General features: G+C 29.3%; 3 protein-coding genes across 11 annotated transcripts; 2 read left to right on the top strand and 1 right to left on the bottom strand.

The window, feature by feature from the left end:
* Positions 1–7694: 7694 nt before the first annotated feature.
* On the bottom strand, positions 7695–11703 carry LOC105253578. Of its 2 annotated transcripts, none has more exons than XM_025407460.1 (4): positions 11610–11703; positions 10121–10354; positions 9744–9888; positions 7695–9262 (listed from the first exon to the last, which is right to left on the bottom strand). In XM_025407460.1, the coding sequence occupies exons 1-4, from the start codon at positions 11685–11687 to the stop codon at positions 8193–8195; spliced, it is 1527 nt and encodes a 508-aa protein (XP_025263245.1). In that variant the 5' UTR covers positions 11688–11703; the 3' UTR covers positions 7695–8192. The 2 variants fall into 2 exon arrangements, with proteins under 2 accessions (XP_025263245.1, XP_019883763.2); XM_020028204.2 differs by lacking the exon at positions 11610–11703 and adding an exon at positions 10432–10566.
* Positions 11704–11725: 22 nt separating this feature from the next.
* LOC105253576 (52 kDa repressor of the inhibitor of the protein kinase-like) lies at positions 11726–25523 on the top strand. Of its 8 annotated transcripts, none has more exons than XM_025407461.1 (7): positions 11726–11792; positions 14783–15211; positions 16159–16335; positions 16514–16660; positions 16969–17100; positions 18198–18403; positions 18944–19807. In XM_025407461.1, the coding sequence occupies exons 2-7, from the start codon at positions 15111–15113 to the stop codon at positions 18982–18984; spliced, it is 804 nt and encodes a 267-aa protein (XP_025263246.1). In that variant the 5' UTR covers positions 11726–11792; positions 14783–15110; the 3' UTR covers positions 18985–19807. The 8 variants fall into 8 exon arrangements, with proteins under 8 accessions (XP_025263246.1, XP_025263247.1, XP_025263248.1 ...); XM_025407462.1 differs by lacking the exon at positions 11726–11792 and adding an exon at positions 12170–12345; XM_025407463.1 differs by lacking the exon at positions 11726–11792 and having other exon boundaries at positions 14791–14978; positions 15081–15211.
* LOC112637538 (histone-lysine N-methyltransferase SETMAR-like) lies at positions 13202–14555 on the top strand. Its single transcript, XM_025407469.1, has 3 exons — positions 13202–13247; positions 13476–14254; positions 14493–14555. Exons 1-3 carry the CDS (start codon positions 13202–13204, stop codon positions 14553–14555), a joined length of 888 nt encoding a protein of 295 aa, XP_025263254.1.
* Positions 25524–26796: the final 1273 nt, after the last annotated feature.

Raw genomic sequence — 26796 nt, 5'->3', positions numbered from 1 at the left:
TGGAAAACGCAATAAGAAGACTCAAGAAGAAAAAAGCAACAGGTGAAGACAGGCTCAAAAACGAAGTGTGGATAAATGCAGATAGGGAAACAAAAGAAAAATTGAGGAAAATAATGGAAAAAATATGGAACGGAGAGAAACTGCCAAGAGGATGGAAAGTAGGCATGATATACCCAATACATAAAAAAGGAGACAAGAAAGAAGTGAAAAACTACAGAGGGGTAACATTACTAGACACGGCATACAAAATCTATGCAATGATTCTGGAAGAAAAACTGAGGAAGGAAGTTGAGAGACTAAAGCTGCTTCCAGAAACGCAAGCAGGTTTCAGAAAAAGGAGAAGTTGCATAGATAATATATTTGCACTAAAAATAATAGCGGAAAAAACGATAACGAAAAAGAAAGGAAAACTATACGTCTTCTTTGCGGACCTGAAAGCAGCGTTCGATAAGGTGAACAGAAAGAAGCTATGGAAGGTTCTGGAAGAACGCGGCATAAATAGGAAACTGATCAACAGAATAAAAGATATCTATGAAGAAACGATCAACAGGGTAATTGTAGGAGATAAATGTACAGAGGAATTCTGGACAGAAGGAGGCCTGAGGCAAGGATGCCCATTGAGCCCACTCCTATTCATAACATTCATTGCGGATGTGGAGGAATTTATGAAGAAAAGACAGAACGGAGGCGCTAGACTGGGAAGGAGGAGAATATTCACTTTGGCGTATGCGGACGACCTAGCGATGATGGCGGAGACGGAAAGAGAAATGAAGAAAATGCTAAAAACTCTAGAAAGATATTTAGAAGAAAAAGAACTGACTCTAAACGCAGATAAATCTAAAATGTTGGTCTTTTGTAGGAAAGAAAGAATTAAGCAAGAAAGGAACTGGAAATGGAAGGACAGCAAGATAGAAGAAGTGAGGGAATTCAAATATCTGGGATTCACATTTAAGAAATGCAACACCGATGAAGCACATGTAAAAGACATAGTGAGGAAAGCAACAGCAGCCATGGCACAGGTTTGGGGGATAGGCGAAAGAAAATTTGGAGGAGACTTCGACAGGAGAATGATGATGTTCAATGTCATGGTTAAAAGTATACTCCTATACGGAGTCGAAATATGGGGATGGAAAGAATGGAAGGAGATTGAAGCACTTCAAGAGAGATATATAAGATGGATACTGGGCTTAGACAGATGCACGCCAAGCTACATAATTAGAGAAGAAACAAAGATAGAACAAATCAGTATAGAAGCCGGAGGAAGAGCGATAAAATACCAGGAAAAAATAAAAGGAATGACTGATAACGAAATACTGAGAGAATGCAGAAGGGAAATTAGCGATAGAAAATGGGAAGACACACAATGGGGAAGAAGGATGCAGACGTTTTACAAGGAGGGAGGATCAAACCAGTGGACAAGAGAAGCAAGAGAGGAACAAGGAAAAGACACGATTGAAGAATGGACAACCAACTACAAAAAGAAAAAATTGGAGGAGAGAGAAAGGAAGATGGAGGGATCGAAGTCAACGAAAGAATACAACAGATGGAAAACAAGGGAAAGAGCGAAATATTTAGAGCGGAAAGGAAAGGGCACAAAGCTGAAGACAATCGCAAGGTTCAGATGCGGAAATGAATGGAGAGGCAATAGATATTGGGAGAAGGAAGAAAAAAAAATGTGCAGGCTGTGCGAGGAAGGAGAGGAATCATGGCACCATATATTTAGAGAATGCCCGGAATCAAGAGCAGACAACCTGAGCGAAGAATTTGTTATGGCAGAAGACGGTAAAGGAATAGACTGGATGCGGAAGTTGTGCAATAAAAGAAAAGAAAGAGAAAAACTGAGCCAAGTAATAAGTGGATAATAAGTGTATGAATCAATGTATGAATTAATGTAGAAATGTATAAAATAAGTGTATAAAGTAATACAGAAAAGGTGTAAAGGTAAAACACAGAACATGTATCCCGAGAAGGGAATCATTATCCTTAAAAAAAAAAAAAAAAAAAAAAAAAAAAAAAATATATATGCATGTATACATATATACATGCATATATTTATTTATATTTATGTATATTAATATCATTAAATTAAATTATTTTAATTTATTTTATATAATTTAAAGTTTATATATACATATAGAATATATTTATAATATATATACATATAAAATATTTCAATATTTCACATTAGTGAAATAAATTATTATATTTTATAAATTATTATTTTTCACATTGGTGAAATAAATTATTATTAAAGATAAAAGCAAATAATTAATTCCACAAATAATAAATATATAAATATATTATAATAAAATAAATAATAAATATAATAAAATAAAATAAATTATAAATTACTCACGATTGTTTCACCATCGTTCGATACGTTTAATGAGTTATTTTTTTTGTTTCTCTCGTTCATTTTTTTCTGCTTTATGATATTCAAAAAAAGTAATTACGCTAATCAGTATACGATCATACAGCAATTTACGCTTTGTACAATACTCGCGAGTCGCGACGTTACATCATGCCTTTTGTCATTTTGCTACGTAATAATAATGCAATATATCTCAAAAAGTTATGACTCACTCGAGATTAGTTAAAATCAAAACGCGCCACTCGCTGTGTAAATAAAACTCGTACAAATTAATAATCACTAATTGCAAAAATTATACAGAACAATCCTTTTGAAGGATCGATTCTCGACAAACGATTTGAGTCTTCCCGCGAGAAGTCAAAATTGAGTTCGAACGAGTGACGCGCGTAATAATATAACAATTCGTCATATAACAATTCTTTTAAGAAAATAACCAATATATTGAAACAGTTTCACCAACTGATCAATTGATCAATTTTTATATCAGTAATTAAATCGGTAAAACTGTTTCGATATATTATCGATTATTTATTTTAAAAGTTTATTCATTGTTAACGCGATGTTAACGTACGGAATAAACGGAATACATTTGTAAGTTACAATTTTATTATTAATAAATAGTTGATTTGACTATTGCTCTTTCCATTATTCGAAATACTCTATTATATGATTGGAATATAATTAGAATATAATTTCGAAACACGTATTTTGCGTGATGCGTTCATTTAATTAAGCAATTAAAAAGAATTGAATGCAATTAAGAATCGACGTGTGTGACCGGAATCAAAATTATAAATTATCATTTTGTTGCAATCCTTAGGAACAATAATTATTCTTCTTTTAATATTTATAATTAAGAATATTTCGTCCGATGCTTTATCATATAATTATGTGATGATTTAAATATACATAATTCGTCTGAGAAAGCGCAGTAAAACGATCGAATGGCAAAATCGAATAATTAACGTAATGGAAAGCCTCGTGATGTATATTAATCGTTTAATAAATAATTAATCTGTGTGTACATGTGTGTGTGACTTTAAAAATATACTTATATATAAATTCAATTTCCGTATATGCACGTCATAGTATGCGTAAAATATTTCGGCAGCGAGGTCAATAACACGACGTTCGGCCTTGATGACGTAGCGCTGTATTGTTTACATAGGCGAAGATCTTGTATCATTCGCACGGCGATATTCCAGTAATAAAGTAGTGATACGGAACACTTCGTATTATTGAATTCTTTTTCTAACAGTGCGATCACGATTAATATCGAAATATAATTCGCTACTATTACAATTAATAATTAATTAACTCTTAATAAATAACATGAAACTATATGGCGATACATCCATCGAAACGTGATCATTCATTATTCCAAATAAAAATTGAAACAAAAGAGACAAAAATTATAAATACATAGACGACCTTGTATTATTCACACGACATTCCAACGGCAAAGTAATGATACAAAACGCTTCGTATTATTGAATTCTTTTCCTAAACGCGATCGCGATTAGTATTGAAATATAATTCGCTACGACTATTGTAAAGCGAATCGTACTTCTTTATCCCTTATACGATATATTAATGTACGTTTCTCGTAATTATTCCGCGATCGAGAGTGCCGTGCAAAAGTCTCGTGATCGTTTCTATTATATGACTAAATATAATTAATTGTTCGTTCGCGAGTGAATATAAGTGCTATGAGGAAACAGCAAAGGATGAAGAAGAAAAAAGAAGGACATCTGGAAAAGTATCGGACACTCAAAGAGCAATGAAAGAGCCTGAAGCAGTCAGAGAAATATGCGGTGAGTAATTTATAAAAATTATTTATTATTATTATTAGTGAGTAATTTATAAAAATTATTTATTTATTATTATTATTTATATATATTATTTTCAAAATAGCTATATTGTATATTATTTTTTCGTTTTCTCAATGGTATATAATTCGCTCTAAAAATCACGTAATATAATGCATGTATAAAATATCCCAGGTTTTATTTTAACATATTTAAAGTATCTATAATAAAGCATTTATAATACTTTTGTTATTAATTAATACTTTTATATATAAATATTTTAATATTTTATAAAATATTTTTAAAATAATATAATTATGTAAATATTTCATATATAAAAATTAACATACTCTCTTTATATAATCATATTTTTCAAAAATTTTTAATAAAGAAACGCTTTTTTGCTAGTTTTACATTTAAAGTATTAATATCAGAGATAAATCTCTCTTGAAAGATAAAAAAATTGATTGCGTGTAATAATTAGTTTTACAAAATAAATTATTTTGAGTTTTATAAAGAATAGATCTATAAGAATATTAATTGATTATATTTGATTTTCATTTTTGACATATTGATTTAAAAATAGAAGTGTGTGACAAGAATTAAAATTAATAATAATTTGAATTGTATTTAGATTGTTAAAAAGTTGAACGATAAAACATCCAATAAAATACACTTAATCTTTAATTATCGTTAAAGAAATAATTATTTTTATAAAAATCACAATAAAATAAATTATCGTTTTATTGCTAAGTGTTAATTGTTAAATGCAACAGAACAATTAATTTCTTGATACTTTTTCATTTGATGTTGCTAAATATTCAAATTGAATTTTTTTTTAAATCTCGCTGTTATTAGATTTGATTTGTTTCGAGCACATTTGATAAAATTATTATTATTCACACAGAATTGACAATGAGAATATAAAAATATCATTGACATCTGAATAAATAAGTTAGAGCATTAGCTGCCGATTAAGACGAGGGGAGCTTTGATATTCGCGGTAGGGAGGGATTCTTTAAACTTCGGTTGAATTCGGTTATTCCCGATAATGATCGATTAATGATTCAATTCATTCCAATCATTGACATCAAAGTTCAACTCATATGTATTGTGCGAAGTTGTGTTATGAGTAATGTCATTTGGTGCATGGTTCTGCAAAAGTGGTTTCCAGTGACCATGAGTTTTTCCGTGGTATTCGGCTGTAATAATCGAATAAATAAAAAAAATTTAGAACAGTTAGAAAAAGAAAAAGCTGTAAACAAAAAATTTTTATTCCACTTGTAAGTAAATTATTATAATATATTCATTACTAATTTTAAATGATACATTTTGATGAATAATACATGATAATGATATATTTTGATAATAATATATTTCATTACATTAATTTTGATGTATTTTGATGTACTTTCATTACATTAATTTTGATGTATTTTGATTTGCAATAATTTAAACGTTGTATATTTTGCATTTTATTAATAATTTAAAATAAGCGGTAATTGGGAAGGGGAGGAGCGATGAGTATGTAGGCGCGCGGTGAAGGCTCTTCCCCTTCCCAATCACTATTTCACCGCGTGCCATTGTTACAGCCAGTGATGGTAGGCCAGGTGACTTTTTCGCGCATGCGCAGTTGTAATCACAGGAAAGTAACGGTGTATCAGATAGCGGATTATAGGCGCCAAAGTTTTGGCGGGCAAGCTGAGGTCGGTGATGCCAGAAAGAAGTCCTGAGTCCGGAGTGAATGTTATAGTGTTTTAAACAGCGAGAAAAGTGATTAGTGAAATAAAAGTGTGCTGTTGGTCACTCGTAAAAATTTTTTAAAAATTTTCTTTCAGAAATTTATTTAAAGGCGACCAGTGACACACCTTTTGCTTCTACTAGATACTTCGTTAACGCCGCGTTCGCGGCGCATGCGCGAAAAAGTCACCCGGCCTACCATCTGGTTACAGCACAGTATATACGCACAATCTTACATACAGGTCTGGAAACTCAGGCTTTTTTTAATGGTGGGAGAGGTCTCACTTACAATCATGGACGTAAGAAATACTGGACAGAGCATAAAATACTCTTTTAGACGAGGGGAGTGAAATCTGAGGGATAAGAGATTTATTGTCGCGGCCATCTTAGATACATCAGATTTAGCGTCTATTTTCACGTCGCACGGACGTAAATCAAATAAAATATGAGAGATTCCGTGAAATCATCTATCATCTGAAATCGCTGTGTTATTCCGAATCATTTTTGAATATTAAGAAATTTAAAAATATCAGACTCCGTGAAATTAATATCCGTCGCCATCTTACATGCCTCATATTCCGTTGCAGTAGACATTTCTTTCCCCTCACTCTTTGAGCTTCACCCCCGCAGCAGTACACTCTGTCGAGTATTTCTTACGTCCATGCTTACAATGGGTGCTTTCCAATTGAGATATCCCTAGACACTTTTATGCACACGGCGACACAAGTCGCGTTCCAATTGCCGTAACTGCCGACACAACTTTACACATCCGTACTCAGCTCGAGGGCTACTAGTCAACTTGTGTAACCTTCTGTTTTCTAGGGACAAATGAAATATGCGGTTACAGACTGACGGCGATTATGTTGGCAATTTTCTTTTCGTTTTATCCTTTTTAATTAAAAGACAACCATTAAAGTACACCATACAAATACAAAAATGGACAATAAAAATATTAAAAGTATCATTGAAGTAAGTAATTCAAATTAATGAGTTTTTGTACAATTAATTTTTTTATTATATTTAATAAATAAAATAAAATTGTCTCTTTTGCATATTTGCAGGTTAGATATATTACTGATTAAATTTTCATTCATATTTATATATTAATATAATATGCATTTATATATTTTATTTATATATTATTTATATATTATATAATATTATGCATATATATACATCTATGTATGTTAATATTAATAATATATATAGAATATATATTGATAATATATAATAATATATAGATAATATATATAACATGGAAGATAATATATTTTTTTAAATTGCGTTTAGTTAGTTTATAAACATTTAAAAAAAATTTTTTTTTATCACATAGTATAAACATAAACACATATACTACGTAAGAATAGAAGATAAAGTAATAAAAAAAAAAGTTTTAATAATAAAAATAAAACCAAAACCGAAAAGCTAAACGCAATAAAAGAAATTAAAAAAAAGAGCGGTCAGGTTCGAATCTGCCTTACACATTATTATTAGTATGTAATACGGGTTCAAAGCCCACCGCTCTTTTTTTTTAATTTCTTTTATTGCGATACTTACCATATTGTCTCAACTTTACAGGTTTAAATCTCACGGCTTTCCTTATTTATTAACTTTTTTTCATTTTATTTTATCGCGATTCTTATCATTTCTTATGCGCATTATGAGTAACCATAATTCGTATGCAAATAATTCGATTGTAATGTGATCTGAAATAAAAAGTTATGGGCTACTTTTTCGAACAAGGAAAATAAATGTAACTAAATATAAAAGTCACTGTACTGCACGGTTTCTTTATTATTGTTTTATCAAATTTAAACAATTTATTTTTTATTACAAAATTCTTTTGTTTTTGTTGATATGCGAAATGACGCATCCTAAATCGGATATAATAAATAAATAGAATATGACAGTGTTTCGGATGCATGCTCAATACACGGAAACGTGAATTTATAATTGTCGAGAACCTTATCTACAGTTAAAGTAAAAACATATTTCTTCGTCACATGCTTGGCGAAACTCCATTCAACAAATTGTATGAGTTTAAAAAAATAACTATTTGCATAAATTAATATTCCTCGGATCTTCTCCCCACTAATTTCGATGCTGAAGGTAACTTATATTATTATTTGAATTAGTTATAGCGTTTCGGCATTTATCGCATTTGCCATAACGTCGTAAAATTTGCTTACTTAAATAGCCTGTAACAGTTAGTAAGAAAATGGCTATTAAGGAAACAATTATTAAAGTTATCTATTACACCGTAGCATTTCGCGTCAGAGGGAAAGAGATAGCAAATTTTGAAAGCAACTTTGTTTTCGAAATTGAATTAGTCCATTTTTGTCGAAGCCGCATTTCGAATCAATTATCGATAAATAATTTCGAATTGTTCTTGTACACGGCAGAGGAATGATGCGATTCTTTCGCAGAAACTCATACATCACTGGAGAATGAATATTCATGAGCATACAATATATGGCCCATTCCTTTGAATAGCGTCGACCTCGAGCATCTTTCCTCTTTGAGGTTTCGAATATCTCTCGCAATGCCGTTTTTTGAATATCCGGAATATCCGCACACCTTTCATTAAACGATTCTTCTTTCATCGCCGCGAATTCAGACTGTTTTTCTTGTAAGCATTCCAAGAGTAGTTGGATTCTTCGTTTTTTACGATTTTTTAAACATCTCTGAGTGTTTATTTTGTTACGCAAAAACTTCCGTTGATCAACGGGATTAGATAGAGCAGTGAAACGTTTCAATTTTTCTCGTTTTTTATCTCGACATTTTTTTTGGATCAACGTCTTTCTCACTCGCACACAAGAACTGCATCTCTTTTTTTTCTCAATTAACGAGCAGTTGATCGAACGGTAAACGTCCATGTTATCCTTGCATACGGTGTTCACATCGAGATGAACGGCGACGTCTCCCAGCCCATCGCATATGCGCGAAGATTTGAATTGCGTAGCAATAGTCACCAGCGTTTGCGGATCGTTGACTAGCGACGGAAGTTGTTCAATGTGATCTTTGACGAGTTTTCCATGCACGTAGTATTGGACAAATCCCTTGTTATTGACAGCAATACTTTTTCTAATGACAGGCGTATCGTTATTGGAATCGTTAGCTACTATTTCGGACAAAAACCATTTTTTATTTTTTGGTTTCGACTGAACGATAATCCACGGCTTTGGCACAGTCATTATACTCGTCTCATGTACTGTTTCAATTTTGAGCTGCACCTCGTTCACAACGGATATGATAAATTGTACATCTTCAGCGCACGGCTTTGAAACGGTCATCGTATGAACCTCCTGCGGAGTGTCAGGTCGAATCTCTTCCTTGTTCACAACTGAAATTTGAAATGGTACGTCTTCAGTCCTTCTATACATAGTATATGACCATAGAACAGGTCTTTTATTTTATTTGTAGTATTAATGCTTTTTTTTCATTTTGAAGAAAATAAAGATTTTAAATAAAATAAAATAAAAGATAAACGAAATTAAAGGCTCTTGAAATTAACAAATTAAAATAAAATATAATAATAGGCCATAAAGAGCCAACGCAGTTGTAAGGCGTGTTTTTGAAGAAAAAAATAATCCATGAAAACGATCACATTAAACGATCTTTCTTCTTTATTGGCATCAAACGTTTCGGACTCAGTTCAAGCCTTCTTCAGTGATTCTGACAAGACAAAAAAATTTCATGGATTATTTTTTTCTTCAAAAACACGCCTTACAATTGCCTTGGCTCTTTATGGCCTATTATTATATTTTATTTTAATTTGTTAAATAAAATAGTCTTTGAATACGTTTGCAAATATTTGTACTTACCGATTTCTGGAGTAAAAGTTCCTTCGTTACATGAAACTACGGTGACCTGTTGTTGACTATCGCTATCTATAACTAGTTCCACAGGATCCCCATTGAAAATTGATGGGATGGCAGTTTCCGTCAATCGAGGACGTTTATATGGAATATATAGTAAAATTAAAAAATTAGAATATTCACGAAAAGCCCATATTGACGTATATAAGAGTTCTTACGGTTAAATTTAGAATAGGGGGATACTCTAGGATTCTGGAAATTTTTTTCTAAATGTTGTTTTTCAATGTTTTAAAACATTCGAAGCACATTTCCACATAAAAATCGTTTAAAAATTTCTTTCACGAAAACAAAACAACTTACTGTACGAGGATGCAAATACTTACATCGATGAGGATTTTTCCATCAGAATCTCGTTTCACTAGACGTCGCACGATACATTCTTCTTCGAAATGTTTCTCACATACATGCTGGTTCGGTTGTAACTTCGCGATACCGGGAATTGCGGTCTCCCACATCTCGCGCAAAACTTCAGACTGGGGAACTCTGAAGAGCGAACACTTTGCCTTGACATTTTGTCTCGTTTTCCGACAATTTATAACTACGCACGAATTCGGCATCTTGCAAAAAAAAAATGTATCTTTGATACGACCGCGATTTCGGGATTTCGTTCAATGTACATAAATACTCTTATTACAGCTGGCTCAGCCGCATTTTAGACATAGAGAGAGAACGACTACTGCAGGCTATCTCTGTCTCTCTCGCTCGCATTGCGACTTCTAGATCGCAGCGAACTTAGCAAGCAAGTCGTGAACTCCCAAAAAACGGACATACTAAAGAAGTTTGTTTTTTATTCCTGCACTGGCTGCACTAGTTCAAAAAGTGTACACTAAAGCGTTCGTTATTCCAGAACTGGTGTAACCGATACCGTTCGTTATTCCAGTGCAGGAAAACTTAGTGCACGAGTTCACTGAACTGGCTGCACTAGGTCCGGAGGTAGTGCAAGCAGTGTAGAGCAACCAAGGAGGTGTTTTTTATTCCTGTACTGAATATAGCCGGCAATTTCAAAATTTAAAGGTTAATGTAAGTATAAAAGTAGAAGTTTTTTTGGATCAAAAAAATTTTACAAAATTTATATTTCAATATATATATATATATATATATATATATATATATATATTGAATGTATATATATATAATGTTTACAATTTATATAGTAAAAATCGTTACCAGTTGAGTAAAATATAAAATTTGTAAGGTTAGAAAATCTTAATCTGTGAAATCTAATAGTAATTTTAATAATTTTATTCTAATAGTAATTTTAATAATTTTATTTGAAACATATGTATATATAATATTTACAGTAAAAAACAATATGGCAAATACAGAAACAGCAAGAATAAAAAAAGATGCCATAGGAAATATTTTAGTGGATCAAACTGGACACGTAACATGCATTTCTGAAGGTATTAGAATTATCTAATATTTATTAAAGCAGACACAGTAAATATTTGATAAAATTATGTTATTAATGTGACGCGCCATATTTTTGCACTGCTTTACACTAGTTTACACTGTATCGTTTTCTACTCCCGTCTGCACTCTCAGTTCTCGCTTGCACTGGCTCAGTTCTAGTGCAGAACTAGTTCAGTTCAGTGTAGGAATAAAAAACAAACCTCTAAGTGCAGCCAGTTCAGTGAACTCGTGCACTAAGTTTTCCTGGAATAACGAATGGTATCGGTTACACCAGTTCTAGAATAACGAACGCTTTAGTGTACACTTTTTGAACTAGTGCAGCCAGTACAGGAATAAAAAACAAACCTTTAGTGTACACTTTTTGAACTAGTGCAGCCAGTGCAGGAATAAAAAACAAACCTTAAGTGAGACCTCCCCTACCACCGAAGTTTCCAGACCTGTATGTAAGACCGTTATGAGTAATGTCATTTGGTGCATGGTTCTGCAAAAGTGGTTTCCAGTGACACCGACAAGATACTATTAAAGACCGATGGTCTTATGGGATTTAGCGTAACCAGAAAAAGAAACGTGCAAAATGCTACTGTAGGTAACAAAATCTTTACATTGTCGATAATAAAATAACGATTTTATACATAATTTGTCATTTTTACACAACAGATATATAAAAGATTTATACATTTTCGATAATAAAACAATAGCAGAATGACCTAAAATACTACGTATGATTTAAATAACTCTTGTAATTGTCTGTAATATAATCAAAAACGGCCGATAATATCATCAATCCTCTATTATCTCCTGGCCCACTGGGTCCACTTGGTGGTTACGAAAATTTACCCAAGGCTATCGATCTTTAACAGTATCTCGTCAGTGCCAGTGACTATGGCCGTTTTAGTCCGATCTTATATTTGAGATCGTCTTAAGTTCGAGCTTGAAATGCTACGCAGCTGTTTGATTGGTTGAATGAGGTCTTAAGTCAATCTCGGACCAGACTTAAGACAATCTTAAATATAAGATCGGAATACCGGCCCATGAGTTTTTGCGTGGTATTCGGCTGTAATAATCGAATAAATAAGAAAAATTTAGAACAGTTAGAAAAAGAAAAAGCTGCAAACAAAAAATTTTCATTCTACTTGTAAGTAAATTATTATAATATATCCATTATTAATTTTAAATGATACATTTTGATGAATAATATATGTTTTGATGAATAATAATATATTTTGATAATATATTTAATATATTAAATATATTATCAAAATTTATTTAATAATAATATATTTTGATGATATATTTCATTACTTTTATTACTTTCATTACATTGGGCATTTTCCAGCTAGCGACACAGAGCACACAGTAAATCATTTCCTTGTTTACATTCGGTAACCAACAAGGATGAAGTGATACACTGTGTCGCTAGTTGGAAAATGCCCATTAATTTTGATGTATTTTGATTTGCAATAATTTAAACGTTGTATATTTTGCATTTTATCAATAATTTAAAATAAGCAGTAATTAGGATGGGAGCAATGAGTGTGTAGGCGCGCGGCGAAGACTCTTCCCCTCCCCAATCACTACTTCACCGCGTGCCGCCATTATGTTATAGCACAGTACGAGGGTGATTCGAAAAGTTCTCGGCCTGATACAGAGATGTCGCTAAGAATATCAAATGGCTATGATTTTTCTCAAGTTTGATCCTTCAAGGTGTCGTCCCATGGACGTCGGAATACGGGATTGGAAAGGTGGAATGGTGGGGAGCTAACCAATCGGTATTATTCCGTTCCGTTTTTTTCAAAACTGGGTTCCCCATGATGATTATTTTTCGGAACAGACTTCGGCGTGTGTGTAAATTAAAATATCTAACTGTTACTTAAGAGAGAGACTAATCAAAATATATAAAACGGCAACTTTATCACAACACTCTCTCTTAAGTGGCAGTTAGATATTTGAATTTACGCACACGTCGAAGTCTGTTCCGAAAAATAATCATCATGGGGAACCCAGCTGTGAAAAAACGGAATGGAATAATGCCGATTGGTTAGCTTCCCACCATTCCATCTTTCCAATTCCATTTTCCGATTATTCCGACGTCCATGGGATGGCATCCTCAGAGAGCATACCACACAGTTTCAGACAGATTCGTTCGCTAGTTTGTTTACTGTGCTCGGGTAAAACAGACCAGGTTTGATACTTCTCCAAAAATGGATAAAATTGAATATCGCGCAGTCATAAAATATTTCGTTTTAAAAAAATTAACGGCAACAGAAATAAAAAACGAGCTAGATTCCGCTTTGGAAGACTCTTCTCCATCATTTTCAACAGTGAAGAAATGGGCTGCTGAATTTAAACGCGGCCGTTCATCCATCTTTGACGATGAACGTTCGGGTCGTCCGAAAACCGCCACGAATGAGGAAATCATCCAAAAAATCCACGATAGCGTGTTAAATGATCGACGAATAAAAATGCGTGAGCTTTCTCACATTGCAAACATCTCAATAGATCGTGTTCACAACATCTTACATGAACATTTGCATATGAAAAAGCTCTCGGCGCGATGGGTGCCGCGTTTGTTAACGGTCGATCAGAAACGTATTCGAATGAACATTTCTCAAGAGTGCTTGGATATGTTTGAACGCAATTCAGCCGAATTTCTGCGACGATTTATCACTGTCGATGAAATACGGATTCATTACACGCCAGAGACGAAACAACAATCAAAACAATGGGTGGAAGCGGATAGAAGTCCAAAGAAGGCAAAAACAGTTCTATCAGCTGGAAAGGTGATGGCGACTGTTTTTTGGGATTCGCAAGGTGTGGTGTTTATAGATTATCTAGAAAAAGGCAAAATCAGTGGAGAGTATTACGCAGCATTGCTAGAGCACCTGAACAATGCTATTAAGATCAAACGTCCTTATTTGGCAAAGAAAAAAGTGCTTTTCCATCACGACAATGTACCTGCTCACACGTCTTCAATTGCAATTGCAAAGCTCCATGAATTGCGTTTCGAATTGTTACCACACGCACTATACTCACCAGATTTAACTGTCAGTGACTTTTTTTTGTTTCCGAATGTAAAAAAATGGCTCGCTGGAAAAAAATTCACGTCAAATGCGGAGGTCGTCGCCGAGACGGATGCTTATTTTGAAGACTTAAGCAAATCGTATTATACTGAGGGTATACAAAAAATAGTACATCGTTGGTCTAAATGTATTGAATTGAAAGGAGACTATGTTGAAAAATAAAAAAAGATTTTTGCTGAAAATCATGTGTTTTCTTTGTCAGGCCGAGAACTTTTCGAACTATCCTCGTATATACAGTAGCGCAATTTGGGTGGCACCCGATTGACCACGTCGCCAATTGGCCAATTCAAAATAGGACTCTCTGATTGGTTAATCGTTGCTAGTTACCCTAGGCACAGATCGATATAATTGGCTGTGGTCAAACGGGACGCTCCCGCGCAATTTCAGCGTAGGTAAAAATGAACTGCACATGCGCGGCTTTGATAACCAATCGCGTGACAGTGATCTTCTGTCTTAGTTTCTCTCTTTATGTGCTCTTTCTCAATCCTATAGAAGCGGCCATTTAATGACAAAAATTGGCGGGAAGGTACTACAAGTGATCAGAGCGATTACGAGAGAGCTGAATCCATCAAGCGACCGATAAAATAATAATAAAAATAGAAGTGATAGAGGTGATAGAGATGTATGAAGTGGTGAAGTGTTCAGTGAACAATGTTCAGTGAACAGTGTTCAGTGAATAGTGGAAGAAGTGAGAAGCTGAGAACGAATAATTAGAGAATAGTAAATCTGTATAAAAATTGTACAGATTTTCAATTCTCTTGGAAGCACTTTGATTTTAGTTTTGTTGCAGATTTTGAGAATATTTTAAAAATTGGACAAAATGGCATCGAATAAATCAAGCGTATGGTGTGTCGTAAAAAATTGTAATCAAAATATTCTGAAAAAACGACACTTGTTTCGATTTCCAAAAGAACATGACAGGTATGATTTTATTTTATTTTATTTTTTTAAACATAAAACAAATTTATTTTGTTATACACACACACACATATTTTGTGTGTGTGTGTGTACTAAAATTAAAATTGCAACATCAGAAATATTGCTGCAATATACTTATTTATTTATTTATATTCTTAAATATGTATGTATGTGTATACAGGGTGTTAGAAAAATTTGGAAACGGTTAAATATCTCGAAAATGAAACGTTTCTAAGAAAAATGTTTCCAACCAAAGTTGTAGGGTTTTAAAAGTTCTATAAAATGCTCTTAAAATTTTTAAAAGTTCTTAAAATAATATCTTAATTTTACATAAACCATAAAATATCTAGTAAAATATTCATTTTTCGATTATGTTACCTTAATATTTTTATGTACAAAATAATGAGAGGAATCAATTGGTGTAAAGAAAACACAATACACAGTTGTTTTTAAGAAAAAATATGTAATTGTTAATTGCAAATTACATATTTTTTCTTAAAAATAACTGTATGTTTTCTTTACACCAATTGATTTCTCTCATTATTTTGTATATAAAAATATTAAGGTAACATAATCGAAAAATGGATATTTTACTAGATATTTTATGATTTATGTAAAATTAAGATATTATTTTAAGCCTCATAATTTGAAAAATACTCAATGAAAACTAGCTTAATTATAGTGTTTTGGAAAGCTCTCGAGATAAGCTACAAGAATATGCAATGAAAAGTTGGGATTTTTGTTTAAAAAAATCATGTTGGCCTTGACCTCGCCTTGATCCCTCCATTCCAGGTCAAACGGATATGCTCATTGAATAAAACTTTTAAAACCCTACAACTTTGATTCGAAACATTTTTCTCAGAAACATTTCGTTTTCGAGATACTTGACCGTTTCCAGACTTTTCTAACACCTTGTATAATTCTTTACATTAAAAAAATGATATTTATAGATGGTTGCAGTGGATACATGCATGCAACAGGCTGGATCTACAAGTAATGGGTGCAGATTACGCTTATCGTAATTATCGATTATGCCATTTACATTTTGAAGAGAAGTGGTACAACATAAGGAAGACTAGAGCTTCTCTCCATCCAGATGCTATACCCACAATATTCTTTGGAAGAAAGTATGTTCTTATAAATATAACATTATAATTATTTAATTTTTTTATATTATTTAATTATTTTATATATTTTATTAATTTATAATTATTTTATATCCAGTATAATTTGATATTTTTTTATATAATTAACAATGTTTGATATTATTAAAAATTAATAATATATTGTGTATATAATTTCTAGCAATTCATCAATTAAATCAGAGGAAGATAATAGCAAAGAAGATAGGGAATCAAGAAGCGATACAAGACAACCCAAGAAAGAAATATTTTTGAAAATGATAAAGAAAGAAAATATTTTTGAAAATGATACACAAGGAAACACAAATAAGTAATTAAATTTATAAATATTTATACTTAAATTTATATAATTAAATTTAAATTATTTATATAATAAAATTTAAATTATTTATATAATAAAATTTAAATATCCTAGATTATTTTTTTATAGAGATAGTATCTTATTACTATTGTAATAGTAACAATAATAAAATGCTGTCTTTACTTAAAAAAAGAAAATAATCTAGGATATTTAAGTTTAATTTAATTTAAATTATCATTAACAAGAATAATAATAACATATATAAGATTATATTATAAAATATATAAAGTAGTAATTAAGTAATTATATATTTTTAGTGACTTACAATTAGAAGCATTGCTGCCTCCAGAACAACAAGCCCAAAGAGCAACAGATCAACAGGAAAGCCAAATCAACAGACCCACTGAACAACAAAAAGAAATAAGATCTGATGTTGAGATGGCTAAGGCGTAAATTTTTATATTTATAATTTTTATATTAACTGCTGAGAATCAAAATGGTATAATTTAGTAAAAAAAAATGATATTACACAATTTAGGGACTATATAAAAAACAGGAAAAAGCGTAAATCAAATTTCTTTACTCATAAAATATTAATGTTTTTTAAATGTTTCTTTTATAGATTTCACGAAACAAATTTTTAATTGTATAGTCTGAAATTATCTTCTTATTAATTTATATTCAATCAGAACCTTCTGTTTTCAAAAAATTAGAAGAAATTGTGTTATACCATTTTGATTAATAATAGATATGCTGGTTTAATATATTAATAATTGCTAAAATAAATCATATTTTCCTAATTTAACAATTACTGATATTGTAATATTTGAAACCTGATTGATTATTATTGTTAAATTTTATTTGCATAATAGTCAATATATCATTTTTTATTATAACTATTTCAGATTATATATATATATATATATATATATATATATATTTTTTTTTATAATATATTTTGTGGTTATTTAATTATAATATTTAATTAAATTATATAATAATTATATATAAATTATATAACAAATTATATATAAATTATATAACAAATTATATATAAATTAAATATATAAATAATTAAATAAAATTATATATAAATTATATAATTAAATTATATAATAATTAATAATATAATAATTAATAATATTTAATTAAAATGTATAATAATTAATTAAATTATATTAAATTAAATTATAATTATTTATTTAAAAATTATTAAAATATATTTAGTTCATTTTTTATTTCATACATCATTTTAATTTTTATATAATTCTAATTATTACTTTATCTCTTTTTAATTTTATATTTAATTTTTACTATTTAATGTGTAATATTTATAATACCTGTATATAATATTTTAGTGTATATATATATATATATATATATATATATATACTAAAATATTATATATATATATCTATATATATATATATAGATATATATATATATATATATATATATATATATATATAAATATTGTATGTGTGTTATATTATACAGTTATTGGTATAATATATATGTGTATATACATATATTATATATTGTGTAGGAGCACATCAAGTAACATCCAAAAAGCAAGAAAAGAGGACAGTCCACTGGAGAAAAAATTGCGGCAACAGATTACAAAATTAAAGGCAAGAGTGAAAAAACTAGAAGAAAGAAATCGACGGCTGCAGAAAAAATTTAAAAACCTGAAGAATATAGAGAAAATTGGAAAGAAGCCCGAGGAATATGAAACTCTGCGCCACTTAACATGTAAGTTTTTCCCTGCCAATTTTGCACGAATATTATGTGCACAAATTGATGCACAAATTAAAAGCAAACATGGAAGAAGATATAATTCTGAATTTGAACAATTTGCCTTGTGCTTATACTTTTTAAGTCCGCGAAATTATAGAATGCTAAAAAAAGAAATAGCTTTACCTTCGATACGCTTATTTCAATCATTTACACAAACATGGCTAATTAAACCGAGTATAAATGATAAAATCTTTAATGTATTCATTTAATATATCCATAAAATTAAATTCATTGCCATTATTAGAACGCCATTGTATTTTATGTATAGATGAAATGAGTTTAAAAGCTCATTTATTTTATAACGTATCGCAAGATGAAATTATTGGATTTAAAGATACGGATAATAAAAAATTACCATTACCTGCAAAAAATGCTTTAGTTATTATGGCACGCAGCATAGCAGATAATTGGAAACTTCCTGTTTGCTTTTGTCTTGTAGAAGCTGCATGTAGATCTAATGCACTAAAACCTAATTTATTTAATATAATATGTAAGTTACAGAATTGCGGTGCTATGGTGCATGGTTTAATTACTGATATAGGTTCAAATTTTGTACAATTATCTCGAGAGTTAGATATTTCAACACAGAATTCAACCTTTTTAGTTGAATATATATAATTTTGAAGTATTATATATATTCGATACTCCCCATTTAATGAAAAGAACTCGAGATAATTTATTAAAATATAATACAGAATTTGGAATTAACAAAGTTGCCTCATGGGCTCATATTGTGCAGTTTTATAATAAAGATAGTAAACAATGGATAAAAATGGCCCCAAAATTGTCTAAAAATCATATCGAGCCAACTAATTTTCAAAAAATGAAAGTCAAATATGCGATACAAGTTTTCAGTAGTTGAGTAGAGTATGTGTATTCAAATGTCCTCTGGCATTTTTCTAAATGAAGCAATTGAAACAATTTTATTGATCATTTTGATAAATTATTTGATGTTTTAAATTCTTCTGTTCTTAATAGTTCAAAAGAATATGGACAAGTATTTACTGGAAGCAGAAAACAGATTCAATTTTTAGAACAAATTTTTAAAAAAATATTTATGTGATTAACGATAAAGGCTCTCGTGTGAAAGTTAAATGTTTTGAATGTTGGCAAATAATTATTAAAAGCATGATGCAACTTTGGGAAAAATTAAAATTTTATAATTTTCCGTATATACGTACACGGAGAATAAACCAAGATTGTATTGAAAATTTCTTTGGTTCTATTAGATAACAAGGCGGTAATTGTGTAAATCCAATCAATTCAATTCATTCGTGCCTTTAAAAAATTATTTAGTATGAAAGTTTTGGAACACTCAGACACGCAAAATTGTGCTGTAGATACAGATCAAATGTTAAATTTAATTGGTGTATATAAATTATTTAATAAAATTATTTTTTCGTATGTGTATTTATTTTACTTTGTCGCAACATAATAGAGAATATAAAGGTGTTAATAGAAAAAATAGAAAACTTTTAAATATTTTACATTTATAAATATATTCAAATAATATTAATTTTATGCACGCACACATACACACACACAATATTATTTTTACAGTTATTTTTTATGTACACAATTAATTTGTTGTATATGAATTATGTTTGTTTTAGCATGTGTATTACTATGTTTTATTTGTGACAGTTTTTGGTTTATGGGTTTAATTTATGTTATCACTTTATAAAACACAATATTTCTAGAATATTGTGTGCTTATATCAACTTGCATGTATATTTTATTGTATGTTTGATTTGTGTATTGTAATTGTATTTTTGTGTATTGTTTTAATTATGTAACTTTTTACTTATAGTTTCAAATTTTTATTTTATGGTTTCAATTTTTAATTTATGGTTTATGTTATGATAATGATTTATATTTAAAATCATATATGTACATACATTTGTTAAGTTTAAAAATTTTTTTCTTACTTTTTATTTCATTCATAAGTGGATCGAGTAGCTAAAGTACGGACAAATGATTGAGTAAGAATGAATAAATTAATATTCGCGATTTATAATTATTTTATTATATTTTAAAATAATTCTTGTTTTTATTATTATTTATAAATATATATCTAATTACATTTACTTATATACATATATATATATATATATATATATATATATACGTTAATGTTCGTATTTTTGTCGATTTTAGGTTTATATACATATATTTATAAATTATATTTCTAATTATGACGGAATTAAATTATATCATATTTTTATCACACATCTTATATTATATATTACATTTTTTATCTTATAAAAGAAATATGCTTTGTCAAAATATATAATAACATATGCTGTACATTCATGTTATTTATGTTATTTTCACTCATATACCTAACACTTCTTACACTTAATACATATTATGGATGTTTTTTATACTTAATACATATTATGCATGTTTTTTATACTTAATACATATTATTTGCATGTTTTTTATTTTTTATTTTATCTTTCTATTTTATTTCTTTTTTTTAATATATGCATGAGATGTGTGCATACGTAGTATTCATTATTAATTAAATTTTATATTATTTTGTGCTTCTCTGCTTATTTATTAATTATTTTTTTTTGTTTCAGAATATAGTGCGTCATTTATATTATTCAACTACTTCTCTACATAATTTTTATTTCTTAATTGAATTGGTCATTTTACAATCATATTTTTTATCAAAGTTAAATAAAAAATTATGTAATATTCAAAAAAATCGCTTGTAATAAAAGTTTATTGACTACTTCATAAAAAACATTTTTTTAATCTCTCTTAATTCTTTTCTTTTTTCTTATATTTCTTAAAAATATTTATTCGTCAAACTTGCACTATTTTTAAACTTTGGAGCGGCACTATACTTCAAATGCATCACCCTATATGTGTTCTGATGTCAGATGTTTCACCTTCACTCTGTATATAATAAGCATGAAGATTTTGATTCTGCGATAAAGCTGCCCCAGTTCCCCCTTTCTCTTCTTTCCTTCGTCCTTCTCCTTTTCTTACCTACTTCCCCAAATTCGTTATATTTTATTGACTAGAGAAACTATTGATTGATACCCTAATATACCAGTTGATGGTATACATGAATCGATGGCTGGAATATTAGGAGCCTAATAAAATAGGATCGTAGATGTAACATAAACTGCTCATGAAGCATTAAAGCTCGAAGTTGGAGTGTCCTCCTGAGAAAAAAGGATAGCATGAATTTATATCTGGACCATCTGTCCTTTTCTGGCACACGCAGAATACGTGAAAGACAGAAACTTCAGAAAAATTCATCTATCCTTTTTTCTCAGGAGAACACTTTCCACCACTTTATAAGCAGTCTATGTTAATATGTCTATGAATAAGATTAACGTTGGCCAAAGAAACCAATAATCCAAAGATTCGTAAACTATTCGTTTTATTCGTTACTAATGCAATCGTCTAAAGGCTGCCATGAAGTTATTTAAATAAAAGAGAGAAGAAATAAAAAAAGAATATATAAGAGAATATGAAGAATGTAAAAATATAAAAGAATATAAATATTTTAAGCAATTAAAATTCATTCATGATATACATATATTGTACATGTATTTTTTTTTAGCAGAATATGCATTTTATTATTTCACCATCACACATTAAAAGTTGCCTTGAAGTCATCTAAATAAAAAAGAATATAAATATTTTAAGGGATTAAAATTCATTCATGATGTATATTGTACTTTTTTTTAGCAAAACATACATTATTGTTTCACTATCAGAATGTTTATATATTATGTTAGTTATTGCATTTATTATATTATGTTATTTAGATATTTATTATTTTTAGATATTTCACATACAGCAGCCTTTAATATGCACTTTAATGCAGCGTAATGCGTGTGATTCAATATTAAATTTTATTACACCTTCGATTATCTATATTGTTGTATGTTATGCAGAGTTTGCAGTTGCATAATTGACAGATTGAAAAATGCTACAGACATTGGACGTGAAAAAATTACAATCGCAACTGTAAAGTTCGCATCGCAGTTTGCGGCTTGAAGATTGAAATTTTACTAATCAGAATAAAAGAAGCTAAAATTTTTTTAAATATTGCTAATTCTTGTAAAATTCCTTTGCCTCTGACTTTGACCGTAAACTAATCGACCAATCGATATCGACCATTCTTAAACGATATTATAAAATATTTAATTCAAATATTTAATTCAAATTGATCGATTTATTTATAGACTTACGAATGGGATATACTAAATTTTTTGTTGTAATGGCTTTAAATCGGGAATATCGCGAGATTTGAAATTGACTGAAAAGTTCGCGATTATAATCCAATGTATTTATTTTAACACGATCAAAAGATAATGTTAAAGTAATAACAATAACACTAATAATAATAATAATAATAATAATAATAATAATAATAATAATAATAACAATAATAATAATAATAACAATAATAATTATTATTATTATAATGAGACATTATTGATAATAAATATTAAAAACATGGTATAATTTCGACTCAAATTTTGATAAATAAAAAATCAATATAATTTTTCCCTATGTATGTATTTATATAATATATAATCTGATAGATAATTAGCAGAAAAAACTCTAATCTTCTTCTTCATTTTTTCCTCAAAGAATCTCGAAGTCTTTAAAATTTTCTTAAGTTCACGTTTCATCTTTTTCCGCGTTATATAAAATTATCGGAATACACATATCTCTTAAAGACTAATAAATATAATAATATTTCCTTGTATCTTATTTTTACTTTTAATCTTATTTTTACTATTTCAATACAAGCTTGTTATCGATCTGACTATTGAATGACTAACGTGAGTCAAAATGTCGTTTTCGTTGACATTCGAGTATGTAAAATTCTGGTAACAAAAAAGACGCCCAATTTACATGTATTTTTCTTATAGATTACGTCACACTTCTATCGCAATATCTATTCTATTCACTGAATCTATATACTATTTACAAAGAATACAACGAATTTCTGTCCGTTCGACATAAATCTACAATTTTAAATTATATACTGCTGCTATATTTGTTCGCGAGGTCTTCGCGCTTATTTTCAGTGACAGCAAAATCTCAATGAAACTCAAAAATACTTCGCGGTGTGTGACGCGCACGTATTTATAAAAATATATATTTTCTGCATCATGATGCACGTTTGATTTTACGCGCATGTATATTTCACAACAAATTTCATTTATTTATGAATTTTTCAATGCGTATAATTGAGATATTTTTCTCAAGAAAAATGCTAATACGAAATTTGGAACAAAAAGTACCTTTCCGTAAACGAAGGGATGAATACAAATAGATAAATTTTTTCCTGGTTTATAATTTCAAATGAATCTTTAATCTAATTTTAGAATTTTGATTTTTTTAATTTAATCTTAGAATTTTGATTTAATATTTATAGAATTTATAGAATTTTTATTTGAATTTATATTTATTTTGTTAAGTTTAATTAAAATGACAAAATATATATAATGGAAAAAAGAGCGTCGAATTAAATTTGTCCTGAAAAGAATTAGCATAAAGAACAAAACTTGCTTTCGTTCGAAACAAAGAAATTAAGGATTCGGAAACATCTTGTGTATTATTGAAAGAAACACGTGGCCAGCATAGACATTGTCTATGGTGGCCAAATGAACATGGTCAACGAGCGAATAAAGAAAGGAAGAAAGAGAGAGAGAACAAGGACGAGTCGACTTACTGTCTCTTTTTTACCAGAATAAACGGCAGATTTCGGAGAGAACGAAATAGTGTCGATTCAACAAAAGATTTTGTTTCAGTCCTAAAATAGATTGCATAATACAAGACGTCAGTGTGGATTAGCTTCATTTACATATTTTTTCATTCTTGCATTGAGAAAAACAATTGTAAACTTGGCTAAATATTTTCAATTAATTATTATTTTTTAAATTTAAATATGATATATTAAATCAAATGTTAAATTAAATGTGATATATTAAATCTAGTATATGACATCTATTTAACTTAAATATCTCAATTAAAATAATAATTAAAAAATAATAATTTATACAATAACCATTGAATAAAACTCCGAATGTCAAAATATCAACGGCAATTTTTGAAAGGTTCCAACCGAGATGGAATGTTGACCTATCTTAAGAAAGAATAAATATACAAAAGAAAATATGAAAAGAGAAAAGAAAACGAAGAAGAGCGAGAGAGAGAGAGAGAGGATATTTTTCACAAATTTAATTGCTTATAAATTATTATTCTGACAATTAATTCGTTAATTCAGTGACTAATCATTGAATGATTTCGATGACATCGCAGAGTCATTATTTCCTATAATTTTCGTAAGTGTGCTTAATTTTTTCAAAATATTTTAACGCTGATTCACTCGATGAAAATTTTCCTTTATATTCATGTAAACGTTTATATTTATATAAATTTGATTTCTCCTTGCGAAAGTCATTTCCCTTGCATGAAATCTATGAGAAAGCGCTTGTTTAATTGATTTTTCATAATTATAATTAATCAGCTTACTATAAAAGATAAAATAAAATTCGAGTAAAGGCATTGAGAGCTTAATTATAAAATTAAGTCATCAAAACAAATTATATATTAATCATCGATAATTTTACATCAAATAATATAGAAATTAATAAAACCATAACGGTAAATACACGACAAGAATATATAAAAAATATAATAATATAAAAATATAAAAAAAAGTATAAAAATATAAATTATTTTTGATTTTTCATATTTATAAAATTATGAAAAATCGCTCTGCTTAAAATTAATCGATACAACCGGCCCATCTATGCTTTCTCTCTCCCTCCCGCCCTCTCTCTTTCTCTCTGTCTTTTTCTCCCTTCCCTCTCTCTCTCTCTCTCATTCACTCACTATGGACTATTCTCCTATTTGAATTATTATATGGACGCTTCAAGGAGAAACCGTTTGCGGCACATTGTATCGCAGCTTCCTCCAGGAACCAACGTTGAAGACCGTTACTGCTAAACGCACCTGGCTTAGCAACACCTTGAACTACGACAGCGCTTAAGGATAAAACGTATCGTTAAATACTACAATCTTTAATAATTTAATAATTAGAGATTTGGTTCAAGTAATCAAAAATAAAAAAAAAGAAAATGGCATAAGAATCAACAGTAGTTGCAACGCAGAGAAGCAACAACACTTCTTCCTTTTTTCAATATTAGTTTATTAAAAAATTCATATTACAATAATAAACTACAATTTTCTTGCATTATAACATATTTTACATATGATTACCATTGCATTAAAAATATGAATAAGTTCAAATATAAATAGACTAGATGAATCTCTTCTTCTCTCTCTTTTTTAAATTATATTCCTGTAACCATCGACAAAGAAAATTAAAAAAAAAATACAAATATTTTTTCTCTGTCTCTCTTTTTTTTACTTTGCTTCTCATATCGACGTCGCGTTAGCTCTTATCTTCCTCTGAAAAAGTATTACCGATATAATGTGTGTTTCAAATTGTAGATTATAAGTGGTTTTTCGAGATAAACGTTTACGTAAAAATATAATTGGTTGATTTTACTGCAGACAAATGCGTCATCAGTGACTTGTGAATTTAATATAAAAATGAATTTAATATAAAACTAGAATTTAATATAAAAATGATTTAAATTTAATAGATTAATTAGAATATAAATTCTGGCTCTTGTTCGTTTCTGCTTATATTATTAAAACTATTTCCATATTTGTGCGATTAATTTCGTTGAAATTTAAATAATTTTAAATAATTTTATTTAATGTAAAAAAAAATTTTTCGACTTTTCGGTTTCGTCATGTCTTGTTTTCGTGAAAATAGAGGATCATGAATATGAAATCTCTCGCGTTTATATATCTCGTTGTTTATATCTCTCTCCTACGATATCTCCTATGAAAGACTTTCTATTGTTTCGCTGAACGTTCGAGAATCCCACTCAACTGAGTTCATCCATTTATCGACCGCATGAATTGCACTTTCCTGCAAGTTTTTTCACGCGAACACAATAAACTTGACGCTTGTGTCCGTGATGCCACGTGGGGACATAAAATCGCTCGTACACACCTTATACAAGGAACGCATGACTCACATGCAATGTCATGTATAATTTTTTTTCAATATAGAACAATTTAAAATTCTCTGAAATGAAAACTGATGCTCTCTAAAAATAATTTTTAATATATGTATAGAAATGACTTTTTTTTATTTAACTTTTAATTTAATATAATGTTATATAATAATATTATTATATATTTATATTTATATATTTATTTATATATTTATATAACATTATATAATAATAATGTAACATAATATAACATAATATAACAATGATATA

The sequence above is a fragment of the Camponotus floridanus genome, unplaced genomic scaffold, assembly GCF_003227725.1.
Source record: "Camponotus floridanus strain SB8 unplaced genomic scaffold, Cflo_v7.5 scaffold178, whole genome shotgun sequence".
In the NCBI taxonomy this organism is placed as follows: domain Eukaryota; kingdom Metazoa; phylum Arthropoda; class Insecta; order Hymenoptera; family Formicidae; genus Camponotus; species Camponotus floridanus.
This window is presented reverse-complemented; position numbering and strand designations above follow the sequence as displayed.